At 35.9% G+C, this 26,409-nt stretch overlaps 1 protein-coding gene across 2 annotated transcripts; it reads left to right on the top strand.

The window, feature by feature from the left end:
• Positions 1–1,224: 1,224 nt before the first annotated feature.
• On the top strand, positions 1,225–25,882 carry LOC101207124 (vacuolar protein sorting-associated protein 53 A). 2 transcript variants are annotated; one of them, XM_004149475.3, is made up of 25 exons: positions 1,228–1,535; positions 1,617–1,734; positions 5,665–5,759; positions 6,993–7,049; positions 7,405–7,555; positions 7,939–8,009; positions 8,297–8,421; positions 9,281–9,441; positions 10,855–10,996; positions 11,849–11,912; positions 12,144–12,329; positions 12,449–12,490; positions 12,843–12,947; positions 13,058–13,117; positions 13,690–13,767; positions 14,412–14,519; positions 14,621–14,686; positions 15,375–15,452; positions 15,530–15,663; positions 22,377–22,470; positions 22,649–22,726; positions 23,754–23,816; positions 24,578–24,646; positions 25,038–25,133; positions 25,265–25,882. In XM_004149475.3, the coding sequence occupies exons 2-25, from the start codon at positions 1,686–1,688 to the stop codon at positions 25,562–25,564; spliced, it is 2,472 nt and encodes an 823-aa protein (XP_004149523.1). In that variant the 5' UTR covers positions 1,228–1,535; positions 1,617–1,685; the 3' UTR covers positions 25,565–25,882. The 2 variants fall into 2 exon arrangements, 1 of the variants encoding a protein (XP_004149523.1); XR_004216041.1 differs by lacking the exon at positions 25,265–25,882 and having other exon boundaries at positions 1,225–1,535; positions 22,649–22,749; positions 25,038–25,111.
• Positions 25,883–26,409: the final 527 nt, after the last annotated feature.

Below are 26,409 nucleotides of genomic sequence, written 5' to 3'. Positions count from 1 at the left end.
TCTAGTATTTTATATTGTTGTTGAATACAAACAATTTTTTGAAATTGATATTTTATTTTTTATTTTTGAATACAAACAAAAAAGGGGAAAGATTGAAAAAGATAAAACGACGAAAAGAAAAATGAAGTTTGAAAAGGGTGAAAGTTCAAAAAGTAGAAAAAGACAAAAAAAAAAAGAAAAAAAAAAAGAAGAAAGGATCATCGTCCAAGAAAGAGGTAATTGTCGATATATCATTATATACAATTGATACACTCTATTTGTTTCATTGATAAACTGCTCATACACATACTTTTAGTTTGAAACACTTGACATGATGTTGATACACTTGTTAAACTGTTGATACACTTGATGCACTAAGCATAATACACTCTATGTATTGAAACACTCGATATGATATTGATACACTTGTTAAACTGTTGATACACTCAATCAATTAAATACACTTGATGCACTAAGAACATGATACACTTTATGTATTGAAACACTTAGTATGATGTTGATACACTTGTTAAACTGTTGATACATTCAATTAGTTAAATACACTTGATGCACTAAGCATGATACACCTTATGTGCTCTTGACACACTACTTGTTATAGTTTGATGATACACTTAATTGAATGAATCATTTTCAATTTACTTAAATAGGTTAATGTTGAAGAGAACCTTGCAAACAAAGTTCATTACTATTCAAAGTTGACAATAATAGATTCTATTGTCGAAAAGTTGTCTGAAAAGCAAATGAAAATGTTTAGGAAGGGTCCATTTGGACACCTTCTTGATATTCAAATAAAAAAGTGTCACAGACAATTGTTAGTTCATTTGATTAGAAGAATGTCTAAACAATCAACGGATGACACTTTGATTTTCAATCTTTTGAAGGTTGTATTGGGTGGCACAATACAATTAAGATTTAGCAATATTAGCTTTGATCTATTAAAATGTGGGCTGGGTTTCCATTTTGCTATATTTGCAAATGTATAAATTGTGTGCTATGAGCCTAATTTTTTATAATGAATTTACCATATCTGCAACTGCTCCTAAAATATAAAATATATGAAGCCATTTTCGAAATGGTGGACTTAGACTTTGACTTGTGTGGTAAATATTTGAACGGCTTATTATATTTTAAAAAAAGTTTTATATTTACAATTCATATAATATTGAATAATTTTATTTTGTTTTGTTATATTTATAAATAAGAGGGACAAGCCAAGATTTTGATACGGTAAGGGCAGTTCCACGTTAAAACTCTAAAATCAGCCAATACGATTCTCGTCTTCTCTTTAGTGCCTGTCAAGAATCGTCTTCCTTCACAGTTCCAATTCCAACTCCCAGATCCCGTTGATCCCAATCTCCTACTTCTGTTTTCTCACTCCAATCCATCTATTCAGTTCTCTCTCCACTCCATCACTCACAGCTATGGACAAATCAGCTGCGGGAAATAACTGTTGACCCTTCTGCTAACGTTCTGTGATGCGCGCTGCACAAATAAATGTGATCCGACGCAGTCTTTGATCAATTAAGCTCCATCAGGTAGTCATGTTAACACTAGTGTAATTTGTTTGAATTGAATGATATGAAAGCTTACCATATTGTGGTTCTCATTTCTCGTAGATCACCGTCGGCTCTGAAGTTTGTGGAATTTTGGTGTTTGGGCTGAGTATTTCAATTTATTGCCAAACGATGGATAAGTCAAGCGCTTTGGAATACATTAATCAGATGTTCCCCACAGGTTACTTACTCTGTCACTCCCATCTTGGCTCCTCAATTGTAGGAAACAGCACTGTGTGTGTACGCGCACGCGTGGGTGTGGGTGGGGGTTAACTGTTATATAATTCATTGTTAGTGGGATCCCTTATGCCTATGTATTTTATCCGAGAGCTTCCAAAGTATGTGTGTGTATATATACCGAAATGGAAACGTCACTTTTTATTGATGAATTGAAACAGACTAATGCTCGAATTAAAATGATATATAACTATATGGAAATAATAATAAAAAACTATGGGATCAACAAGTGCACTCGGATATCTCGGCTAGGTCAACACACCAATAGCACCTTCATCACATCCCAATACAAAAAAAACTACTAATAAAGTTGGTTCCTCTTATGGATGAAGGAAATTGTTTTTGGGAAAATGTTCCTTGCAGGTAGTGATTTTTTAGGCCTTTTTTGATTGTCAGTCAGGTGTTATTTTTATGAACTGGAATCACCTTTTGTAGGTTGAGGCTCCTCTTATGTTTGCACTATTTGTAATGTTCCAAGAGTTTTACGAAAGGGGGATTTTGAACAGCTCTTTGATGAAAACTTTTGTCTGTTTGATCTCGAAGGAGACTGTTACTAAAGTTAAGGAGTTTTGCCCAATTAGTCTTGTTACAAGTGTGTAAAATTATGGGGAAGGTGTTAACTAATCATTTGAAGAGGGTTCTGCTGTCAACGATCTTGGCTGAGCAAGGGGCCTTTGTGGCTGGGAGGCGAATCCTTGATCAAGCGCTTGTTGTCAATGAGGCGGTTAAGGACTATAGAGTTAAAAAGAAAGAATGGTTGTTGTTAAAGATAAAATTTGAAAAAGCCTACGACCACGTGGACTGGAACTTTTTGTATAAGGTATTAGAAAGGAAAGGTTTCAGCTATAAGTGGCGCATGTGGATGTGGGGTTGCATTAGGATTATTTTTTTCTTATCAATGGGAGCCCTAGAGGTAAGGTGCAAGTGTCGAGAGGTATGAGGCAGAGTGACCTACTTTCTCCTTTCCTTTTTTCTCATAGTTGTTGATGTTCTTAGCAGACTCGTCAGCAAGTGTGTCATTTGTAACTTGATTGAGCCCTTCGAGGTTGGTGAGGACAAAATTCCCCTCTCCCATATTCAATTTGCGGATGCCACTCTTTTCTTACGTTCGAGAAGTGAGAGCTCCTTCTTGATGTTGAACCACATTCTTGTTTTCTTTGAGGAGATGTTGGAGCTTAAGATCAAAAGTGAGGAAGATAAAATTCAAAGATGGGTTGTGGGTTGAGAAGTTTTCCCTTTTCTTATCCTGGCCTCCCTCTTGGGACTAGTCCAAAGTGTATTTCTTTGTCGGACTTGATGATTGACAAAGTTAGGAGTAGGTTGGCTTCTTGGAAAAGTAATTTTTTTTCTAAAGTGGGTAGTCTGGTTCTTATTAAATCGATCCTAAGTGGCATTCCGATCTATTTCTTCTCTATTTCTAGATCCCCGGGGGAGGTGTGCAACTGTTTGGAGAGGTTGATGTGTGATTTCCTCTGGGAAGGTGTTGATGAGGGGAAAGGAAAAGAGGCTCATTTGGTCAGATAGGAGGTTATTGAGAAGCTGGTGACTTTAGGGGGTCTTGACAATCCTAGGGCCTCAAACAAAGCCCTCTTAAGCAAATGGCTCAAGCGTTTCTCCTCGAAGCCCAATTCTTTGTGGCGTAGGATTATAACTAGTAAACACGATCCCTATCCTTTCGAGTGGTTGGGTAAAGGGATTATCGACACTAACCTGAATCTTTAGAAAGATATTTCGAAAGAGCTTCTTGCTTTTATTCCTTGGGTTCATTATGTGGTGGGGGATGGAAGAAAAACATATTTTTGGAAAGACCACTAGGTGGGGGAAAGATCTCTTTGTGGTTCTTTCCTCCGACTGTATCATTATTGTCGCTTAAAAATCACTTTGTGTTTGATGTTCTTATGTGGACAAGGTGCTCTTGTTCTTTTTCCTTTTGGCTTTAGGTTCAGTCGTGCCTTTTCCTAAGGGTAACAGTTGATGTGGTTGCCTTTCTTTCTCTTCTTGAGACCCACCCTTTTCGTCTTGGGAGGAGAAATGTGAGAGTTTGGAGCCCCAATCTCTTTGGATGGCTTTTCATGTAAGTCCTACTTCCAGTGTTTGGTGAACTCTTCTCTTAAGGGTGAGTGTGAGGCCTTGTTTGGAATAGAAGGGTCAAATGGAAATAAGAGTTTAGTTAGAACTTTTGAATTAGGCGTTTTGGGAAGAATATTTTGAAGTAGGCGTTTTGAGTGTTAACTGGCATTGAAGCACGACAACACGAGGTGAAGAAGTTTGCAAACAAGACTAGGAAGGTGGTATGAGGTTCAACGCAAGCTGAAGTCAGGCTTTGAGGGATAGGAATTTTCTGGGAAATTTCCTAACTATACTTAATGGGCCACGTGTAAGAGTTTAAGCTAAGCATGGTTTGAAAGGTTATTAAGCTTACACGTGTAGTACTTTAAGCAGGAGTTGGCGAGTTAATAAGAGCTTAAGGGTGACTAATCTAATTGGGGATTAGTATATATAAGTGAAAAGGTCAGTAGAAAGGAGGATTAAGTTGACAAGCGTGTCTGTGTCCTGTGCTTGTGTCCGTGATTCTTAGCCAACAAGCGGTTCGGTCGATCGGTTCAAGCTTCTAACAGTTAGTGGTCGGTTTCACCCATTTGGTCGGTTTTTCGGTGGCGGTTATTGTACAAAACCGCCCCCACCGACCGATGATCACCCCCTTGTGCACTTTTTTAAACAAAGAGTTCAGTGCATATAAAATTCAAGATTTGTGTTTGCATTGGCCAGCTTTCACCTATTATGTTTTTTTTGCTTTTTATGTATCAATCTCATGTGTTTTCCTGATGTTTTTCTTTGTTTCATGCTTTTTATGAATTTTTATTATATAACAGTTTTCTGTTTGGACATGATGTGGTCGCTAGAGGGATGTCAACCTAGTTGAGATGTACGAGTGCATCCCCTGATCCCTAGGTCTCTCTATTTGTGCTCTTAGTATATATGTCTTGTACTTCGAGTCTTTATTCAATCTTAATAAAGAGACTGTCTCCTTTTCAAAAAAAGAATAAAATCCAAGGAATAACTTGTATGCATATGCTTCATATCCACGTGCAATTTGCTCCAAGAAATATAGTCGTCCCTACCCCCTCACGTCAATCCCACAAGCCTCTATCCATTCTCATTTGATCATGAAGGGGGAGCAAGTAAAGATAGAAAACTTACATTGGGTTTACGGATAATCAAGCTCAAACTTATGGTGTCCACCAGTACTCTTTAAGGCAAAGGGTTGAGAACCCTACACCATTATTCTTGAACAACTTGGAATTGAACCTTTCTTCTTTTTTTCTGTACTATTACGAATATGAAAATGAAGATAATGGGCAAAATTGGATTCATTTGTCAACAACTCCTGTCTCATTCTTTTGGATTGGAGCCCTTTTGTGCAGTTAATTTTGAGACTCTTTCTGCAGGCTTTATTTTTGCAATGTTCTTGTACTTTCTTTCATTCTTCTCAATGAAGACTTGATTTCTTGAAGAGGGAAAAAGAAGAAGAAGAAGAAGAAGATGATGATGAAGAAGGGGAATTTAGAAACTATTCAACCATCGGCACTAATTTTTTTGGAAGATTGTTTTGAGTTTATGATATATTGTCTTAAAAAGTTTCTCGTAACACCATAAGGTGGGATCATATTTTGAATTATAATTAAGAGTAGTTTTGAAAATTAAAATAGGTCAAAATTTCCCCAAACAACCATTTTTCAAGTTTTCCCTCTTTGTTCTAACTTGTTTGGAATTCTTGAAGTTGCTTCTTGTAGGTCCTAGAAGCTCACTGTTTTTCTTTATTCCCTAAATCCTTAGTGATATATTAACTTTGTGAAGTTCGGCTGATATTTAGAGGCATCTTTATCTGGTGTTGAGCCACTTATGCAAAAGATACACAATGAGATACGTCGTGTAGATGCTGGAATTTTAGCAGCTGTTCGCCAACAGGTGATTTTTGTCTTGTTTTTCCCTGATAGAAAATAAAAGCTTTCATTGCTCATTTGTTCTCACTTTTTGTCGTATTTAATTTGGGTACCCTACGTTATGCTCATTCAACAATTAGGTTCACAATTTAGCTTGATGAGTTTTTGATTTATATGTACACTAGATGATGCTGAAGTCATATCTGTTTGCATTATTTGATGGAATATCTTTTATATTTTGATTCATTTTTATTCTATTGATGAGAATTGTTTATTGTTCACAAAAAAGATGCTGGAATTTTAGCAGCCGTTCGCCAACCGGTGATTTTGTCTTGTTTTTCCCTGATAGAAAACAAAAGCTTTCATTGCTCATTTGTTCTCATTTTTTTGTCGTATTTAATTTGGGTACCCTACGTTATGCTCATTCAACAATTAGGTTCACAATTTAGCTTGACGAGTTTTTGATTTATATGTACACTAGATGATGCTGAAGTCATATCTGTTTGCATTATTTGATGGAATATCTTTTATATTTTCATTCATTTTCATTCTATTGATAAGAATTGTTTATTGTTAACAAAAAAGAAAAAAAAAAAGAGTTTGGATATTTTGGTTGGCATGGGAAAATGTATACCTCAGCAGGGATTTTAGATCCTTGGCCAATCTTGAGAATTTTTTGTAGTGATAGTCAAGCTAGTGAAACTTGGTTATTTGTTGGAATACTAAATTCTATCCTTTTCTTTGTATTTTTCTCTATTTTGTCTTATTTCATTATCCTAATGATGGGGCTTGTGTTTCCTTTTTCAAAAAAGAAAGAAAGAAAGAAAAAAGTTAAATTTGATCCTAACTTCGATGAAGCAGAACTTGTAGGTGATATGAGGTTCATTATAATTGAGTGCACGGTTCTATTTTTCATCTGCTCTTTCACAATCACTGTCATTTCATACAAACTTTAAACAAACAGGCCCTTAGGTCGGGAGGATTGCCAGTTCTATTTTTCCTTTTGTTTTTATTATGATCTCTCTTTCGGGCATAAGTTTCTGATGGAACTGAGTTTTCTGTAAACATGATTTACAACTTCCCTTTTTGATCTTATTCGCTTGATTGGGAATGCTGACGTTAACTTTGCCGCTATTATATGTATCTTAAGAGAGTAGTAGTGAAGCATATAATATGTCATATTGTAATGTCCTTGAGAACAATGGTGCTTTTTCAGCAAATCTAATTATTATTTTTAATGCTATTATGACTTTCACAGAGTAATTCAGGGACCAAAGCAAAAGAAGATCTTGCTGCTGCTACATCAGCTGTAGAGGTTTGTCTATCAGCTTGGAATTTTTCAGGTTTTTCTACTTTAGCATTTAGAAATATTTGAGGTTCTATATTCATTGACTTTTACCTACAATACAAATTTTATGTCGTATAAAGAAAAAAGTTTTGTCTTCATGCGAGTATCGGTCTGTTCTAAGAATGGTTCAAATCCAAAACAGTTTGTTGTTATTACTGTTTTGGGATTTATTCACTGAATGACATACCAAAAACTTTATGTTTCTCCTGGTGGTTGTGCCATTTGGCCAGTGCTTTGCCTGTATAAGGTTGAGTCCATGTAAGATACGGAATATTTTATTTAATTGTGCACATATAGATCCTCTGTTCTTTTTCTGAAGCAGGAACTCATGTCCAAAATTCGAGAAATAAAAACTAAAGCTGAACAGAGTGAGACAATGGTACAAGAGATTTGTCGTGATATCAAGAAGCTGGACTTTGCAAAGAAACATATTACTACAACAATAACTGCTCTTCATCGTCTGACCATGTTGGGTAAAGCCACAAACTTTTTATATTTGCCTCGGGGTTGTACAACTACACTTGTTTTTTCTTTTGGGACAAGGGACAATGTCTTTGATGGTAATAAAATACAAAGGAGGGTCCAAAGGTCGAAATTGACTAGGGTCCAGAAGTTGAAAAGTTCTCTCTCAACCCCACTAACGATTCTACTATTTTTCTCCCCCCAAATACCCCATAACAAAGCACACACTCTCTCCCTCCAAGTGACAGATGATGGAGAAACTCCTCAGTCATATCATTGAAAGCTCTTTATGGTGCCCCACACATTCTCCTTATCATTTGTTGTTGTTTTTGTACAAGTTCTCTTGCCTAACTCTCGCTTTCAATAATTTTCTTTTCTTTCTATGTGATTATAGTCTCAGCTGTTGAGCAGCTCCAAGTAATGGCTTCAAAACGACAGTACAAAGAAGCAGCTGCACAATTGGAGGTATTCATTTGTGAATATAAACATTTTCCCTTTTCATCTAAATTGTTTCTTGTGTGGTTGTGCTGTAGCCAAAAGGCTTAGCTTGATACCTAAAAGAAATTTATAGGTTATATGAGGCCATTTTGGCACGATATATTTAATTGTATGTTTAGATGCTATTTTCTTGGTCTATCTCTTTTTTCTAAGTTTTTGCCTTTTCCCTCAACTTAAATATCTTTCTGAAGAAAAAAGAGGGGTTTTATTCTTTCACATTTTTGTTAAGAAACATGTATTCTGATTCATTCCAGGCAGTAAACCAATTATGCAGTCATTTTGAAGCCTATAGGGATAACCCGAAGATCACAGAGCTTAGGGAGAAGTTCAAGAATATTAAACAAATTCTGAAATCGCATGTATTCTCTGACTTCTCAAGGTATGATGTACTTCAAATTACAAGACCATTATATACAGTTTATCTGGCATGGGAAAAGAATTAGATTGGAAGGTTGATGATCCACTATGTTTCACTTCTTCAATGTCAATTGATGATCAATTCAAAAAAATTACTTTCTTTGAATAGTTAAAAAACATGGTTATTTAACCATAAAATACAGCTTTGTATTTCTTAAGCCAAGGACCACAAAGATTATTTTTCAGGCAGTCCTTCAAGATATTGGAAAACAGGACATTAAACAAGCTCTTCGGAAAGACTATACCAATAATCCACTGGATTATGGCTTTAGAAGAGTCTTCACAAGCTCTTCACAAGCTTTATAAAAAGTTGGTTGTGGGAGGGGATGGGTGGGTTGTGTTTGGGGCGTTTAGATTATGCAGACTTCCGTTGGAGAGTAATTGATTGCAGGGAGAAAGGCTTTTCTCACCATATATGCATATATCAGAGCATCGTAGCTCCCATTCATTAATATACTAAAAGAGGATTAGAGATTTCTTATTTGACTGCCTTATCTTCTAAATTTACTTCATTTTTCTTATTTTAAGTTGCTGCTCATGAGTCCTTGGAAGTCGATTTATTTGTAAAAGGTTTAAAGGATGTTCCTCTTTTTCTTTTACCAATAATCTGAACCTTAGGAAAGTAGTTATATGTATTTGATATACTAGAAGTCAGGGATGTATACCTTGAGCTCATTTTTTGTAGCAAGGTTGTACGGTACACAGAAGCCAAAACTAAAATTCAGGCTGTTTTCCTCTGGATGGATTTTCATGGGTTTATCTATTTGTTATTATGAAGTAATAATGAGAACTATGTTGCCACTTCTTTCCCCATGCATCAGCTTAGGTACTGGGAAAGAGAAAGAAGAAACTAATTTACTGCAGCAACTGTCTGATGCTTGCTTTGTTGTTGATGCTCTGGAGCCATCTGTGAGGGAAGAGTTGGTGAATAATTTTTGCAGCCGGGAGCTGACTTCTTATGAACAAATATTTGAAGGAGCAGGTGTGCTTGTCAAGTTATCATTACCATATTTCTCCATCCTGTGGGTAGATTGGGGCAAGGGGTTTGTAATTATGTGGGTAGATTGGGGCAAGGGGTTTGTAATTATCATTTTGTTGTAGAACCTTCGTAGAGGAGAGTCTCTTTCTGTTTTAGCCTTAATCTGAACGTTATAGGGGGAGAAAAGAAAAAAAGATTAATTTTACTAGATAATCTGTGCTCTTAAACCTTCTTTGCCCTTTGTACACACCATTTAAATCTTCTTAAAGTTGATTTAAAAAAGAGCGTCTTAATCCATGGTGGTCACCTATCTAGAAATTAATTTCTTATGGGTTTCCTTGACATCCAAATGTTGTAGGGTTAGACGAGTTGTCTCGTGAGATTAGTCAAGGTACACGTTAGCTGGTCCGGAAACTCACGGATATCAAAAAAGAAACAAAAAGTGCCTTTATGGAAAGTTTTGTTTCCTTTTTAATAAAGAACAAGAGTGCCTCTTTTAACCCCGACCCTTAGATCTTTGAGCGCTGCATTAGCTAATGAACCAAACAGCAACACGGAGGAACCAAAAGAAGTAAGAGAACTGCAGAAAGAGACCCCAGTTTTGGCAATAAAAAAAGAAGTAAAATTTGAATCAAAATACAGCAAAAAACCTACAAGAGACACTGAAGGCGGCATCATATCGAACATTCTCTTGTCTAAAAAAAAAGCTAGAATGAAGCTTTCTGTTTATTGATTGAGCAAAAATGAAACCTTGTGAGATATGCCATTTTTTTATTCCTCTGAAAAATGAAACTTTTTATTGAAGAAATGAAAAGAGAATGTGAGAAATATAAAACAGAACTCCAAATTACGAACTACAAAGTATTCCAATTCATGCATACCATAAAAAAGTTTTGGCACAAGGTGATTCAAAATGATCGAGCCAAGAAAAGTGCTTTCCTTAAAAAAAATCCTATGATTTTTCTTTCTAACTATGGTTGTGAAATTTAGGCTCTGTCAGCATTGATGCATAAAAAAGTGATCTCAACAGGTCAAGTAATAAGAACACTCAGAAAATGAATGGTTAAGCGACACCCACATGCTTGGCAGAGATAACATATTGAAAACACAAAGAATGAAGTTTCCTTTGGAGCAAATAGGTTGTTTTAAAGACTATTGTTACCAAACAAGAATGTTAATCCGTCTTGCACTTCTTGACTTTTACTATGCTGAAAAAATTCTGCCTGTATTTTCTTTTTCTTTTGTTTGTTTTTACTACAAGAAACAAGCAAAAGTTGTGATACTTCTTTTTCTTTTATAGAATATCTTTCCCTTTTGTCCTCTTTCAACTCTCCTTTTTAGATAAGTTTATGCCAAATAATTAATTGCATATTTCTCTAAGGATATCCTGACAATGTATGTTTGTTATATTTCTAGAATTGGCAAAGTTAGATAAAACTGAAAGAAGATATGCATGGATAAAGCGCCGCATAAGAACAAATGAAGAGATATGGAAAATTTTTCCTCCTTCATGGCATGTTCCATATCGTCTTTGTATCCAGTTCTGTAAGAAAACAAGGTATGGAACTTATTTTTGATTTTGAATTCTGCACATGTTCTTGTGATTGATCTATTATCAGACGACTGGTTTGCTTTCATCTTTTGGATGGATGCACGGATGTGGAGAATTCAACTTATCTAGGGAACTATTAATGGGGAAAATTTAATTAAACAAGCTCTCATGAAAAAAGAATCACGGGAACTGAAAAAATGCATAAATCTGTTGATAAAATTGACAAGGATATTACATCAAGCTTTTGAAATGGATAGATTAGGGAAAGTTCATGGAAAAAGGGAAATATAAAGACATAAATTGGATGGATCTTTTTGTATCGAAACCATAGATTCAACTCCATACATTCAAATTAAGGGTTATTCTTCTTCTTCTTTATCCTCAATTTTTTTTCTTTTATCAATTAAAATTTTTAAATAAAAAACAAGACTTTCATTGAATTTTTTAATGAGGAGAAGATGAGATACCCCACACACCAACGGGTTACATTCAAATAAAGGATCAAGGTAAAAAATTCTTCCACTTGAAAAAACCAACATGTACAAATAATCATTAATTTGTGTTTTCATAGGAAACAAGTACCATAGGAGATAAATCATGTACTATGAATTTACTGCAGTGTCGATTAGGAAAAGATTCTCAGTTCTTCCTCCAGTTATAAGTTGAATTACACCAAATTCTTTTGTAATTATGGTCTTTCCATGATTTTTAACAACTGGAATTCACTTCGCCATTAGGTTGTTCTCTCTTTTGTTTTGCTTGAAATATACATATATGTTTCCTATAAAAAAAATCTTTGACCTTTCATCTTTATGTCTGGGAGTGCTGTTTTTTGTTGAATGGTCTTAATGATTGCAGAAAACAACTTGAGGACATCCTGGATAATTTGAAAGAAAAGCCAGATGTTGCAACACTATTGCTGGTATCTCTTTCGTTCTCCCTCAAAACAAAGAAAAGAAAAAGACTAATTGTTCCATGAAGTTATATTGATGGCGATAATTCTACTTTTAGATGAAATCTATGATAGTTGTTGAATAATCACATAACTCTTTTGAGAAGCCTGCATTCTAGATCCTGTCTTCTGACCTCTTCTATTTTTAATAAGTTGTCTTCTCTTTTGGTTTCGACTCATATTTATCAAATTTTTTTTTAGGCACTACAACGAACTCTAGAATTTGAAGATGAACTGGCAGAAAAGTTTGGAGGAGGTGCTCGAGGGAAGGAGAGCGGAAATGGAATTGAGGAATTTGGCAGAGAGGACAGTAATAGTCAAAATGTTTCTGACATAAGAAAAAAGTATGAGAAGAAGCTGGCTGTACATCAAGGACCAGAGAATGATGTATGTAATTTAATTTTTAAATGTGAGAATACCAGATTCATTGACTATATCCTTTCATTTCTTCTCTATTTATAAAAACTATACTGTCTAATTGCTATTTAAATTTTGGTGATTGACAGGAAAAGAATGGAATCAAAGATATGTCTGTTCCTGGAGCTGGGGTAATTTACCACTTAACTGTTATATGAAATTTAATAATGGAACGTTAGTTGTTACACAATGTAGTTGTAAGTGTAAGAAAAAAATTCTGTAAACCAAACTTCGGTCATTAAGATTTCATTGTTGTACTTTGCAAGAAGCTGTTCTGTTAGCCTATATAAGATAGTTCATAGGTGTCTGTTTGTTTATTTAAATACTATAATTTACCCTAGTTGAGATGCTTGGGTGTACCTACTAATTCATGTTATCTTGCTTGAATTGTACTTTGTACCATCTTTTTATTATATCAATGAGAATTTCCTGTACCTGTTTAAAAAAAGTAGCTCTTTGATATTTTCCAATATTTGTTGGCAGTTCAACTTCCGTGGAATTGTCTCTTCTTGCTTTGAACCTCACTTGACAGTGTACATAGAACTAGAAGAGAAGACATTAATGGAGAATCTGGAAAAACTTGTTCAGGTAATATCATTGTTTTGTTCTGTATCTAGCTATCCCTCTGACGGATAAACATCTAACAATTCTTATTTGATTATGCTGATCCTCCACAAATCAAATTTGCTTTATGACAGGAAGAAACATGGGACATTGATGAAGGAAGTCAGAGTAATGTTTTATCAAGTAGCATGCAGGTAATTTGCGAAATATTATAATGCTTTCTATCATTCAGATATTTGATACGAGCTCCTGCTTGTTGGTCCTCCAAGGATCAAATGTAGAAGTAATATCTTTAACATGGTAGGAGATCCGTTTTGGCTCTGTGAGTCTAGTGGTGTGTGATCGACAACTTTAGCATCATTCACTTCAAGGTGAAAAGACTTCTCAGGGGCAGGTCACTGGTTGGTGAGAAATTTTAATGATTTTATTGAGGGGGAGTTTGTTTGATCCCCTTTTGTTGAATGACAAGTTTTCTTAGGCTAATAGTAGAGCGAGAAGCAGGGTTGGTTATGGGGGTTAAAATATGTCTTGGCTGGCTGTATCAAAACAGTGGTAGGAATACCACTGTCATGATTCATTTTAGAAGCTACAAGAATTGAAGTATTATTTCCTTATCTTCTGATCTTCACCAAAAACAGATCATCATCCTGTAACTGGGAAAGAATTTCCCTAAGAGTATCTGTCCTTGAATTTTGGCTGGGAATCCTTGTCCTACTCACTCCTCTCATATTCTAATTACTTCGCCGTTGGCTATTCTTTTTTGCAGTTGTTTCTAATAATCAAAAGGAGCTTAAAGAGGTGTAGTGCCTTGACCAAGAACCAGACATTATTAAATTTGTTCAAGGTGCATTCTATATCCACATTTACAATTGTGATAGATGTTATGTTTCCCAGAAGCATGATTGTTTATAACAGTGCACACTTTGATATATAATACTTGAGTTGCTTTTTTAATCTTGTCCACCTCTTCTATTCAAAGAGACAGGACACTGCGTTTACTTTAGGGATGACTGTAATGTCATTACATATTCAGTATTATGCTTATAGATTCACATTTATTTGTAGATTGGCCACCATAATTTGGATGTTGTATGCCACTCTCTTATTATGAGTGCTTATTAAGCAGCATAAATTTGTATACCAAGATCAAAACGATTTCCTAAAGATAATTTGGAAATTTCCAAAGAGGACGTTTTGTTCATATTGATGTTTTTCACAATAGTAGGGTATCAATTTAAGTTGTTTGAATGTGGGATAAAACTGCACTCTGTTTGGTAGTTATCTATTTCTACCATCACGTTGTCACAAGAAGGAATATGCTCTTTAAATAATGCGTGCAAATGAAATAGTCCTTGTGTGGTTAAGACTTTTGTCTTTCAGTTATGTACTGGAACTGCTAAATAATATGGTCCTGGTCCAAAATATGAAAAGTGGACAACACGGATGGTTCTTCTAGAATAATCTTTGTTGGGCTTTTCACATCGCCAGGTATTCCAGAGAGTGCTAAAAGCTTATGCTACCAAGCTTTTTGCAAGACTTCCCAAGGGTGGCACGGGGTTTGTTGCAGCTGCCACTGGCATGGACGGACAAATAAAGGTGCTCAAAGGGCAATCAAATATAGAGTTTCTTTTTCCTTATTTGAGAATTATGTTTATACTTTTTGTTATATTCTAAATGCGTGTGAAAGTTTTGGACAGACTTCTGACAAGGATGAAAAAGTTATCTGTTACATAGTCAATTCAGCTGAATATTGCCACAAGACAGTAAGTTGCCTTTTGGATAATTTCTTTGGTTGTTAGATTATTCTTTTTAGTATTTACTTGAATGGTGGACACTAACTACAATATCTTTTCCCTTTTCAGAAAAGGATTTTAAGAAAGTAATTTTCAATAATGAAAATATGGTACAGTATAGGTTAAGAATTGATATTGCATCGCTCAAACTTGAAGAGCAACTGTTAAACAAAAATTTCTCCTAATTAGTCTACAAACAAGTTAGGGAAATACCTAGGTAGGGATTTTTTTATTTAAATCATATATCCATACATATATGTATATATATAGAAAGATATTTGAAACTTCATTTCTAAAAGCTGACAATTGGCTAACAAAACAGATATACTACCTACTTGATAGTTGTCAAACCTTTTACGTAGGAAGCATTTACTGGAAAATGAAATTATACCTTTCCTGAATGGGATGGACACAGATATTTTTAACGGTCATGATCATGCTTGTACTTTGTGGTTGTCATTTGAATCAACATATTTATAGTGGTTGAAAAATAAATATTTTTCTGTTTTTATTTTCTTGAGGGATATGTTGCTTGAATAGCTGACTAATTAAAATGAAAAACTGTATATCTGCCTAAGAATTCATTCTAAACTCCGTGTCTTTTTGTAACTTCAGTTATTCATTCATTATTTTTATGTTTTTGTGGAGGGGGTTTCAGTCTGGTGAATTGGCTGAAAGTGTGCAAAAGATAATTGATTCTCAACTCGTGGACGGCGTAGATATGTCAGAGGTGCAGGTATGATATTCATTACTTAACTGCAATGGATGGTAACTTTTTTTCGATTGAGTTCCACAGCATGTCGTGTTGTGCAGGATGAATTCTCGGCAGTAATAACAAAAGCGTTGGTCACCTTGGTGCATGGTCTGGAAACTAAATTTGATTCAGAAATGGCAGCAATGACTCGCGTTCCATGGGGTACTCTTGAAAGTGTGGGTGACCAGTCAGAGTATGTCCCTTCCCCCTTCTTTATCACTCAATTCAAGATTTGCTTAGTTTTAAAAAAAAAAAAAAATTGTAGAACTTTTCAATTGTTGCCAAACAAGATGGGGTCCCTAAAAAATTACACTTAATTTAAGATGAAGCTTCTCTAAGAGACAAATTGTAGAGAATATCTGGAAGTAATTCCTGAATAACTTTCTTCCCTGTTAGGAAGCTTTGCAATGATTATATTATTATTATTATTATTATCATTTATTATTTTCGATAGGAACAATTTTAAAGGTTAAATAGGCAGACCTGAAAACCTCTTTTTCCTGTCAGTGTGAACCTTCGTTATAATTTTCTTAATGCATGCAGAAAACCAATGGGGGAGTCTATTGTCTATAAAAATTGAAGATTTTAACAGCATTGGATATTTTTAGAATAAAAGTAATATGTTTACTTCGAAACAGTGTTGAAATTAAAATACATGAAAGATTACAAAAAGGCATATAAAAATACTGCCCAAACAAGGAGCCAGAGCCACACTAGCTAACTTTAGAAAAATGACTCTAATCTAGAAGAATAAGATCTAGCGAATAGTTATAAGAGCGCATTTGATGTAAATCAAAGTTGATAGTTTTTTTAAAATGAATTCTCTGCCAATAATGGCTAAGAGATGGGGTATTTATTAAGGTTTTTGTGAGCAGTTACATGGAACTGTTTATGAAACAGTTAAGTTTTTAACTGTCTTAACTAACTACAGCTGTCTTCTATTTTAACTAACGATAGCCTTATTCTTATTACATCATTCTACCCCCCTAGGATAGAACTCGTCCCGAGTGACTTTAGGCGGCTAGGTTGAAATCATCTGGAGCATAGGACTGTTTTAGGTCTGCTACATTAAAAACAGGATGAATGTGTAAGTCCGGTGGTAGTTCTATTCTGTAAGCGTTATCTCCAACTTTCTTTAAGATACGAAATGACCCTAATTGTCTGTCCTTCAGTTTGCTGTACGTTTCGGTTGGAAATCAATTTTTTCTGAGATGAATCATCACTAAATCTCCCTCAGTAAAGGTAGCTTATCTTCTCTTTCTGTCTGCTGCCTCTTTGTAGGATTGAGTTGTTTCTTTTAGGTGATTGTGGACCTCTTCATGTAAGCTTTGAATTTTTTCTATAATTTTTTCTGCTTTTGTGTCCACAGTCGTAGGGAGTGATGCTAGGTCAAAGGTTAGCCTTGGTTGTTCCGTATATACAACGTCAAATGGGCATTACCAGTCGATCTGCTCTTCATATTGTTGAAGGCAAATTCTGCCTGAGCAAGAGCTAAGTCCCATTGTTTTGGTTTGTTTCCACTAAGCAACGTATCAAGTTGCCTAGAGTTCTGTTTGTGAGTTCTGTTTGGCCATCTGTCTTGGGATGTGCTGTTGTGCTATACTTCAAGGTTGTATCAAGTTTGTTCCATAGTGTCTTCCAAAAATGGCTTAAAATTTGACATCCCGATCAGAAACAATGGTCTTTCGTACTCTGTGTAGTCGGACAATCTATCGGAAGAAGAGATTAGCTATGTAGGTGACATCATTTGTCTTTTTGCAGGCTACAAAGTGTGTCATTTTGCTAAATCTGTCAATTACAACCATTACTGAGTCATACTGTCTTTGGGTTTTGGGAAGTCCGAGCACGAAATCAATTGACAAATCTTCCCAAATGGAAATTGGGGTAGATAGTGGTGAATATAGGCCTGCATTTGTACTTGAGTCTTTAGCTCTTTGACAAATAGGGCATTTTTTAACAAAGTTGTTGCAGTCTCTTCTTAGTTGAGGCCAATAATATCTCTTAGAAATTATTTCAAAGGTTTTGTCTTGCCCAAAGTGTCCAACCATCCTCCTGAATGGGCTTCTTTTAGTAGGGCTTCTCGAAGTGATGTGTGTGGGATACATAGCTGATCTCCTTTGAATAGATAACCTTCCATTATACGAAAGTCTTTGGCCTGATGTAGTTGTTGCATTTAACCCATATCTCGGAAAAATCAACATCTTCTTTATATAGGTTAGATAGGTGCTTGAATGCCTCGATTTCCATGGATAAGAGAGTGAGTGAGGAACTTTTTCTGGATAGGGCATCTGCCACTTTGTTCTCTTTACCACTTTGGTGCTTGATGACAAAGTCAAATCTTTATAGGAAGGAGACCTATCTTGCATGCATCTAGCTGATGCTCTTTTGTGATTGGAGGTACTTTAGGAAAAAATGATCCGTTAGGAGTACAAATTCCTTACATGAGATAATGTTCCCACTGTTTGAGTGCTCGGACAAGGGCATAAAGCTCTTGTTCGTACGTGCTCCAAGGCTGCCTTGATGCACTCAGTTTCTCACTGAAATACTCAATTGGGTGGCCATGTTGGGATAATACGGCTCCTATTCCAGTTCCACAAGCATCAACAACTACTTCATATAGTGATGCAAAATCTGGTAATTGTAAGACAAGACTAGAAGTCAGTCTTCTTTTAATCTCTTCAAAACTCTGCTGTTGTACCTTTTTCTCACTTGAAGTTTCCTTTCTTTAGACAGTCAATTAAAGGGGCCACTATTGAGCTAAAATTTCCGATGAATCTTTTGTAAAAAGATCTCAAGCCAAGGAAAGCTTGCATTTCTTTGATGGAGGTTGGTGCTGGCCAAGATTGTATGGCTTCTATCTTTTTAGGTTCCATGTCTATCTTCCCTTCTTTGATTAGAAAACCAAGAAAGACAATTTCCCTGGTTAGGAATGTACACTTCTTTGGATTAATTTATAACTCTGTTTCAGTCAAGGCTTGAAACAATTTTCTCAAGTGCTGAATATGGTCTTCACTGCTATTGTTGTATACGAGGATATCATCAAAATAAACCACTATGAACTGGTTTAAGAACGGGTGTAACATCTAATTCATCAATCTCATAAAGGTGTTGGGTGCATTGAATAAGCCAAAAGGCATAACCAACCATTCAAACAACCCTTCATTTGTTTTGAAGGCTGTCTTCCATTTGTGCCCTGGCCTGATTCTTATTTGGTGATAACCGCTTTTCAAGTCAATTTTCGAGAAGATAGTAGCCTTGCCTAGTTGATCCAATAGGTCTCCAATTTGAGGAATAGGAAACCGATATTTCACAGTAATTTGGTTGATAACCTTGCTGTCTACACACATCCTCCAACTTCCATCTTTCTTTGGTGTGAGTAGTGCTGGCATAGCATATGGGCTTAGACTTGGCTTGATATGGCCCTTTCTCAACAAGTCTTCAATATGATCATGTAGGATTTTGTACTCTTCTGGACTCATTCTGTAGTGGGCTAGATTAGGTAGCGATGCTCCTAGGATAAGAGCAATTTGGTGCTGAATGTCACGAATTGGTGACAGTCCCTGCGGCTCTCTCTTTAGGTGAGGGAATTCTGCGAATAAGTTCTTTAAGCTTAGATCAGTGATCTCGCCTCCTTCCTCCTAGGATTTGTTAGCAACTACAAGTCCCAACAGGTCTTGTTCTCTTTCTCTCAATATTTTCTTCCCACTTACTGTAACGAAGAGCTACCCCTTTTTTTTTCTGCCTTATACCTTCTATACTTTTTTTGTTAATGGGAGTAGAACTACTTTCCTTTCCATCCATTGGAACTCATAGGTATTTTCTCTCCCCCTATGTAGGGTTCGAGTGTCATGTTGCCAAGACCTGCCTAATAGTAAGTGGCACACATCCATTTCAATCACATCACCCACAATCTGATCTTGATAGCTATTTCCAATGGAAAAGGGCACTGTGCAGATTTCATTAATTAGAGCTTCTCCTCCCTTTTTCACCCATCCTATCTTATATGGATCAGGATGCGGATCTGTCTTCCAGTTTAGGACATCTATAAGTTTCCTTGGCACCAAGTTTTCACTACTCCCACTATCAATTATAACATCACACACCTTGCCATTGGTAGTGCATCTCGTCTTGAATAAGTAGTGGCATGGGGGATTTGTTTCCTCTTTAGGAGCAATGAGGACTCTTTGAATAACACAAGAGACCCGATCCCCATCATCGGCTTCAATGAACTCTATTTCTTCTTCTTCTTCTTCTTTATCTTCTTCGCTTATATAATAGCTAGAGCTATAATTTTCCTTTTAGGACAGTTGTTGGATAAGTGGTCGGGCTCACCACATCGAAAACACTTTCCCAGAGACGAGCAAGTGTAATTATTTTGGCTCTTCCCCTTATCTACATTTTCTTTTCTCTTGTTTGCCTCTTGGGTATCAATATCCTTACCCTTATCTGCCACCGATGTTGATGGTTGCTCGTCTGTCTTCTTGCCATAAAACTGTTTCTTGGAGGAGTTCGTCTCCCATGTGGTCCTTCTGTTGGAGTTCTTCAAGTGTGTGGTCATCATTTCTTCTACTGTTTCTGCAAGAGAAATGGCTTCAGACAAAAAACGAAAAGGCTGCAACTTCACCTTCTCCTTAATATCGAACCTTAGCCCTCTAATGAACCTTGCAATCTGATGTTGGTCATTCTCACTCAGATTGGTTCTTGCGCTCAATCTATGGACTTCGATGTACTCTGCTACCGTTCGGCTCCCTTGGCGGCAGTTTTGATACTGGTTATATAATGTTTGTTCGCAATTCGGAGGTAGGAAACATGCCTTTAGAAGCTTCTTCATTTTCTCCCATGAGTGGATAAGTGGTTTGCCATACTTCTGCCTATTCATCTCCAGCTGATCCCACCATGCCGAAGCTCCTCCTCTCAGTTTTAGAGCCACCAGATGTACTTTCTTTCTGTCAGGGGTGTCCATATAATTGAAGAAGTTTTCAGTATTTTTTATCCAATCTAAGAAAGACTCAATGTCACGTTTACCGTTATAGGTTGGTAGGTCGATTTTCATCTTGTAGTCGTGATGAGTTTCCCTTCGTGCCTCTTGCCCCCTGTAGCCTTAAGCTATTCAAAATTCTCCGTTGTCATTCCAGATGTTTCCTTGTTCGTCACCACTAGAAAATCACGATCTTGCACATTCGGTCAATTTTCATACCCTTCTTTACTGTCATCGTCAGCGTATCGTAGTGGGATGTCCATCGGTCTCCTCCTTTGTTCGTTTCTTTGGTTAGGCAAGTTTTTAAAGTTCCTTCGAGCTCGCCGGCCTCCTCTGTCTCCATCGTTTCGGTCATATCCTTCAATCCTCGCCGGTACCGGCAGTCCAGCCATCCTTCAAGTCAGGGTGTCCAGCCTGTCCATTACTCTATCGATCTTCTCGTGCAGATCTCCCAAGGAGTCTTCGATGGCCAGCAAGCGTACCGTGGATGTCCTTGGAAAGAGGGCGGCGATCTCCTCCACCCCTTCTTGCTCGCGGTTAACCCTCACAGCAGGGATTCCTCCTCTCCAGCCAGCCATCCGTCCGAGGATCGGTGGCTCTGATACCACTTGATGTAAATCAAAGTTGATAGTTTTTTCAAAATGAATTCTCTGCCAATAATGGATGGGGTATTTATTAAGGGTTTTGTGAGTAGTTACAAGGAACTATTTATGAAACAGTTAAGTTTTTAACTGTCTTAACTAACTACAGCTTAACTGTTTTACTAACTACAGCTGTCTTCTATTTTAACTAACTATAGCCTTATTCTTATTACATCAGCATTGGTAACCAAAGCCTAAAGAAAAACGTTAAACCTAGTTAAAGACCTAACCCAAACTTAACTATCTAACTCATCTTAAAATCAGAATGTTTCAATCTGCCCCATTTTGACACAAATGAAAACTAAATTTCCCTTTAAATGGGGATTTATCCATTAAATTAAAAAATTTCTACAAAAATTTGTTTAATTGAGATTTTTGATGTAATTAAATAACACCAAACAGGAAACAATCCTTCACTCTCTGCCCTGATCCTCACAAACATCCTACTCCAAATGAATTGTCCCATATTCCCAAAATGTGGCTACAAAAAACCTCGTGAATCATAGAATGACAACCTTCATTGTGGGCTTAAAACTCCTGCACAGCTTCGAAAAGCAATGCCAAATCAAAGAAGCAAGCTGACGTCTCCAAAGGACATTGTCAAAATTCCCGGCTCCACATAAGAAACATGTGTCTTATTAACAATTAACAATGTTGTCGACAATTCAACTCTTTTAGGTCTTAAGTTTCCCTGAACATGAACAATGAAAGCAAATTGGAAAAGAATTTAATCATATTTGCAATAAAATATATAAAAACTCCCTTCATGTGGAACCCCCGTATTCCACATTGTTGTGTTTAAAACTTAATTTATTTCTAAAATATTTGTATGATTTTTAGTGAGCCCATATCATACTTTATTTGTCTCATGTGCCTATATTCGTATTCATACTTCTCGTCAGTTCATATTTCTGGAAGAATGTCATATCTTCTTCCTTTCTAATCTTTTTTTAGTGGTCAATACACTTGTTGTCGTCTAAACAAAAAATGTAAATTGCCTTGGAAATTTGTTTTTTTTAAGGAAACAAAATGAAAAGAGTCCACTGCTCAATATACAAGAAACGAACACAATCAAATTACAAAATGATGTAATCAAAATCAAAACTGTAGCCAGCAAACATAAGGCTTAAACATGAAAAATAAAGGCATTCAAATGGTTTAGAAATACAGCACCAGGAAGAAGCCAAAAATCGAAGAGCTGTCACCCATGAAAAATTACGTTACTTTCAAGTGTTTTGGTAGTCCTAAAATTGATTGTTAATCTTATTTGCACCCATCCTATTTCAGGTATGTCAATGGCATCAATATGATTCTCACAACCAGTATTCCCGTACTTGGCAGACTTCTCTCACCTCTTTACTTCCAGTTCTTCTTGGATAAGGTGATCATTGAGAGGATTGTTCCTTTTATTTCGCAGTTTGCTCTCATGCTATAGTCAATCTTAATATGTAGTTTTCAGCCTCATCCTGTTCAATTACCTTTATTATGTCCGTTTTCCATGTGTTTTACTCCTCTCTATATTATTGCCTGATTGCCAATACCTTTGCTCATTCTTCCAGCTTGCATCATCTCTTGGTCCGCGTTTCTATGCCAACATCTTCAAGTGCAAGCAAATATCAGAAACTGGAGCCCAACAAGTATTACAAGCTCAATCCTTTGTGTACTGTTTTTCCCTCTGGGAAATAAGTTTTTATTGTCAACCTAAATCTTATAATGTCGATAACAACCAAGATATGCCTGCGCCTGATGAATAATTTCTTAGTGCACATTTGTCTTTTTTCTCATGCATTCTAAGAATAACTTAGTAAACTTAAAACTTCCGTATGTGTCATAACAACCTTACTTGATATGACTTATGTGTCATAACAACCTTACTCTACGGACAATTGTATTCTTGAGTTCTGGGGACAAGAACCTAGGTCTGGTGGATGAACCACTGCCTTGTGGCTAGAGCCTGATTCCAAGGTCGTCTGACAGACTTATGTCTCATAGAAACATACTTAAAAATTTGATAACTTAGGATTTCTCGTGTCTTGATGATTAAATGTATCGTAAAGTTGTTCATCCTATGAAAATAGTTGAGGTATTTGGAGGTGACCTGGACACTTACGGATATAAAATGAAAATAAATAAATAAAATTTCTTTTCAGTATCGCTTAGGCTCCATTTGATAACCATTTCTCATACGTTCCTATATTCTGTTATTCACTTTCTACTCATATTATCAAAAGCTAAAGAATTAGTTTTTAGAAGTTTGTTTTTCTTTTTTAGAATTTAATTAGGAATTCAAGCTTCTTTAAGATAGGCGAAAACTACAATAGTGAAATTGGGGGAGGAGGCAAAGGTAAATTTTAGAAAACCAGACTAAAAATGAAATCATTATCAAATGAGGTCCTAGTTTCTAGTAAATGAAATATTACTACTGCAGAAAGAATCTTTACAACTGTACATTTTTGTTCATGCCTATGAAGTTATGTGCATTAGAAAAATGGAAACAAACCTGCACTGGCCATAGATGATTAAAGACGGAAAACTAAATGTCATAGACTATTTCATTTGGTCACTTCTCCAAAAATTCACCATTTAGTGATTCATATAGGATTTGGGTTTGATTTTGATTTTGATTTATCATACCTAGTGGTAACATTTGAAATGCTTGTACAGATGCTGTTGGACACTCAAGCTGTGAAAACGATTCTTCTTGACATTCCTTCCCTTGGTCGACAGGTACGTTCACATTCACAATAACTAATCTGGCACTAGTCTCAAGTCATCTTTTATTCTCTAGATTGTTCCCCGGTCTGGATTTTTCTTTTTATCAGAAAGAAACGAAATTTGGACGGCTGTGGACTTTCTTAAGAAACTCCAATTAAGATTGTTTCCAACAAAACAGAAATTTTAACTATGAGTTACAAAGTACAAACGAAACAACAAAAAAGGAAACCTCAAACCCGTTTAAAACATGAATTGTACAAGATCACAGAAGATATAAAAAGAATTTGACTTATCTGAAAAAGTTCTTTTTTTTTTTTTTTTTGTATAGAAAACACATTCAAGAGAACAAAAAAGAACAGCCTAAGGGCAAGGAGCGAGAGGGTCCTCCCCAAGAACTAACATATAAAGGCCTTCCAATTGTTGAAAACCATGAACCTTTTCCAGATTTCTTTCTTTATTTTTATGGTTTCAGATTACTTGGGCATGCAATATTATAAGTAACTTGTTAGTTTCTCAAACTTTCAAGGTTTTGCATTTTATGCGGTTAAAGTAGCAGGCTTTTAAATGTTTTTTATGCCATTGATTCGATTTTGTTGAAATGACTTTCCAACCATGATTAGTGTAGTTTAACTGGACTTACAAGTTGCTGACAAGTATTCTTTTTCACTATTATTATTATTATATTATTAAATACATCTTAAAATAGACTTCTTTCACTTAAAAATTCAATGAATTTTCTTACCGACCACTTCATTCTTTTGGTTATTTTTCAGACTTCAGGTGCCGCTAGCTATTCAAAATTTGTAAGCCGTGAGATGAGCAAAGCTGAAGCTCTTTTGAAGGTTTGTAATCAAGGTCTCAACGTACCTGTTGGTACTTTCTTTCAAATTTTATCCCAAGTTGGGGGCCAGGAAGATTTTGAAAACACTATCCAATTGGGATCAACTTAAAACAGGGGGGAAACTTTAGTAATGGAAGCCGATAGGTGGATCATCAAGAGATAACTCTTGACTTTATCCTTAAAATTCTTCTACTTTCATCAGTCAAAATTTCGTAAATAACTGCTATTATTAAAGCTGTTAAAATGATAGTCCTGGAATCTTCTATGAAATCTGACTGCAAACTAGTTGATACAAATAATTCTCTAATTGCGTTGGCACAGTTAACCAAAGGTCTCAAGTCAACTAAAGTTTCCCCTAAATATCCTGACAGTTATCTTTATTTGCTGCACAGGTCATACTTTCTCCGGTCGATTCTGTGGCAGATACATATCGTGCACTATTGCCGGAAGGAACCCCGATGGAATTTCAGCGAATTTTAGAACTTAAGGTCACATTTTTGCTTGTCTTTTATTCTTATTTCATAAAGTTTTACCTAAGATTCGTACAGTTCACAATTATGTACTTTGTACAACAACACAACTCAGGTCTTGTTTCTTAATCATGTTTTGGCATGTATAGGGATTTAAGAAAGCTGATCAGCAAAGTATACTGGACGATTTCAACAAACACGGACCAGGGATCACGCAGCCTTCGGTTTCATCACCATCAGCTCCACCAGTTGTCTCCAGCACACCTCCAGCTCCTACAATTACCAGTCCTTCCACGGTTGGGCTTATGGCATCCAGGGAGGATGTCCTTACTCGAGCAGCTGCGCTAGGACGAGGAGCTGCCACCACTGGATTCAAAAGATTCTTGGCTCTTACTGAAGCTGCAAAAGACAGGAAAGATGGACCTTTCAGAAAACTTTTCAACCCTTGAAAGGTAAGGAGCGCCCAATACTATGCTACTCCTCATCGTATTGAACTGTACCGATATTTTACATGTATTATTTCTAGTCATCTCTCTATAGTATATAGTCTGCAATTCTACCCCGTTTCTTACATAGAAAATTACTACAGTCCCACTCAATTTTGAAGCTTTTGGGTTTCCTTTTTCAGTCTTCTTTTTTTAATTCTTTTAGTGGCAATTCTTCAAGTGACATGGAGGAGAAATTTTCGTGATTAATATTGATATTTTGAGAATGCAGAAATTGAAGCTGAGATTCCTTCTTAATTCCAATAGATTTGATCCACAAAACTCTCAATCCTACGATTGAAAACTCTGTATATAATCTCTCTTTTTTCCTTTCTTTTGCGCAGCGGATTTCAAGTTCTATAAATTTGAGATCCAAAAATGAATGCCAGAGAATATCTAGTAATATTATCTTCACGTGTCAAGAAGTGGAAGATGAGCAGATTTGAATTAGAACTTCTTCCATATTATCTCTTATTTTTAAGAAGTGTTTTTGGTAAAGTAAATTTTGTACATATTTAAAATTAAAAGACTAGACTTTCCTTTCTTCAAAGAACAATTTAACCTTAAGATAAATTTCAATTAAATACATTCATATATATATATATATTCTTTTCAAAATAATATAATTAATCATTACACAACTTTTTTGCAGAGAACGAAATTTGAAAATAATGTTTTAAAATAATTGAAATAGAATCAGTTTTATTGTTTTTGCAATTAATTCAAGAGTTACCAAAAGAATAAGTTGGTACAAATGGATATATAGGTTGACCTAGAAACCAAATGACCTCAAGTCATGGAAGTGACTT

This window comes from Cucumis sativus, chromosome 4, assembly GCF_000004075.3.
Source record: "Cucumis sativus cultivar 9930 chromosome 4, Cucumber_9930_V3, whole genome shotgun sequence".
Taxonomy (NCBI): domain Eukaryota; kingdom Viridiplantae; phylum Streptophyta; class Magnoliopsida; order Cucurbitales; family Cucurbitaceae; genus Cucumis; species Cucumis sativus.
The sequence above is the reverse complement of the archived record's forward strand: the minus strand, read 5'-3'. Positions and strand labels throughout refer to the sequence as shown.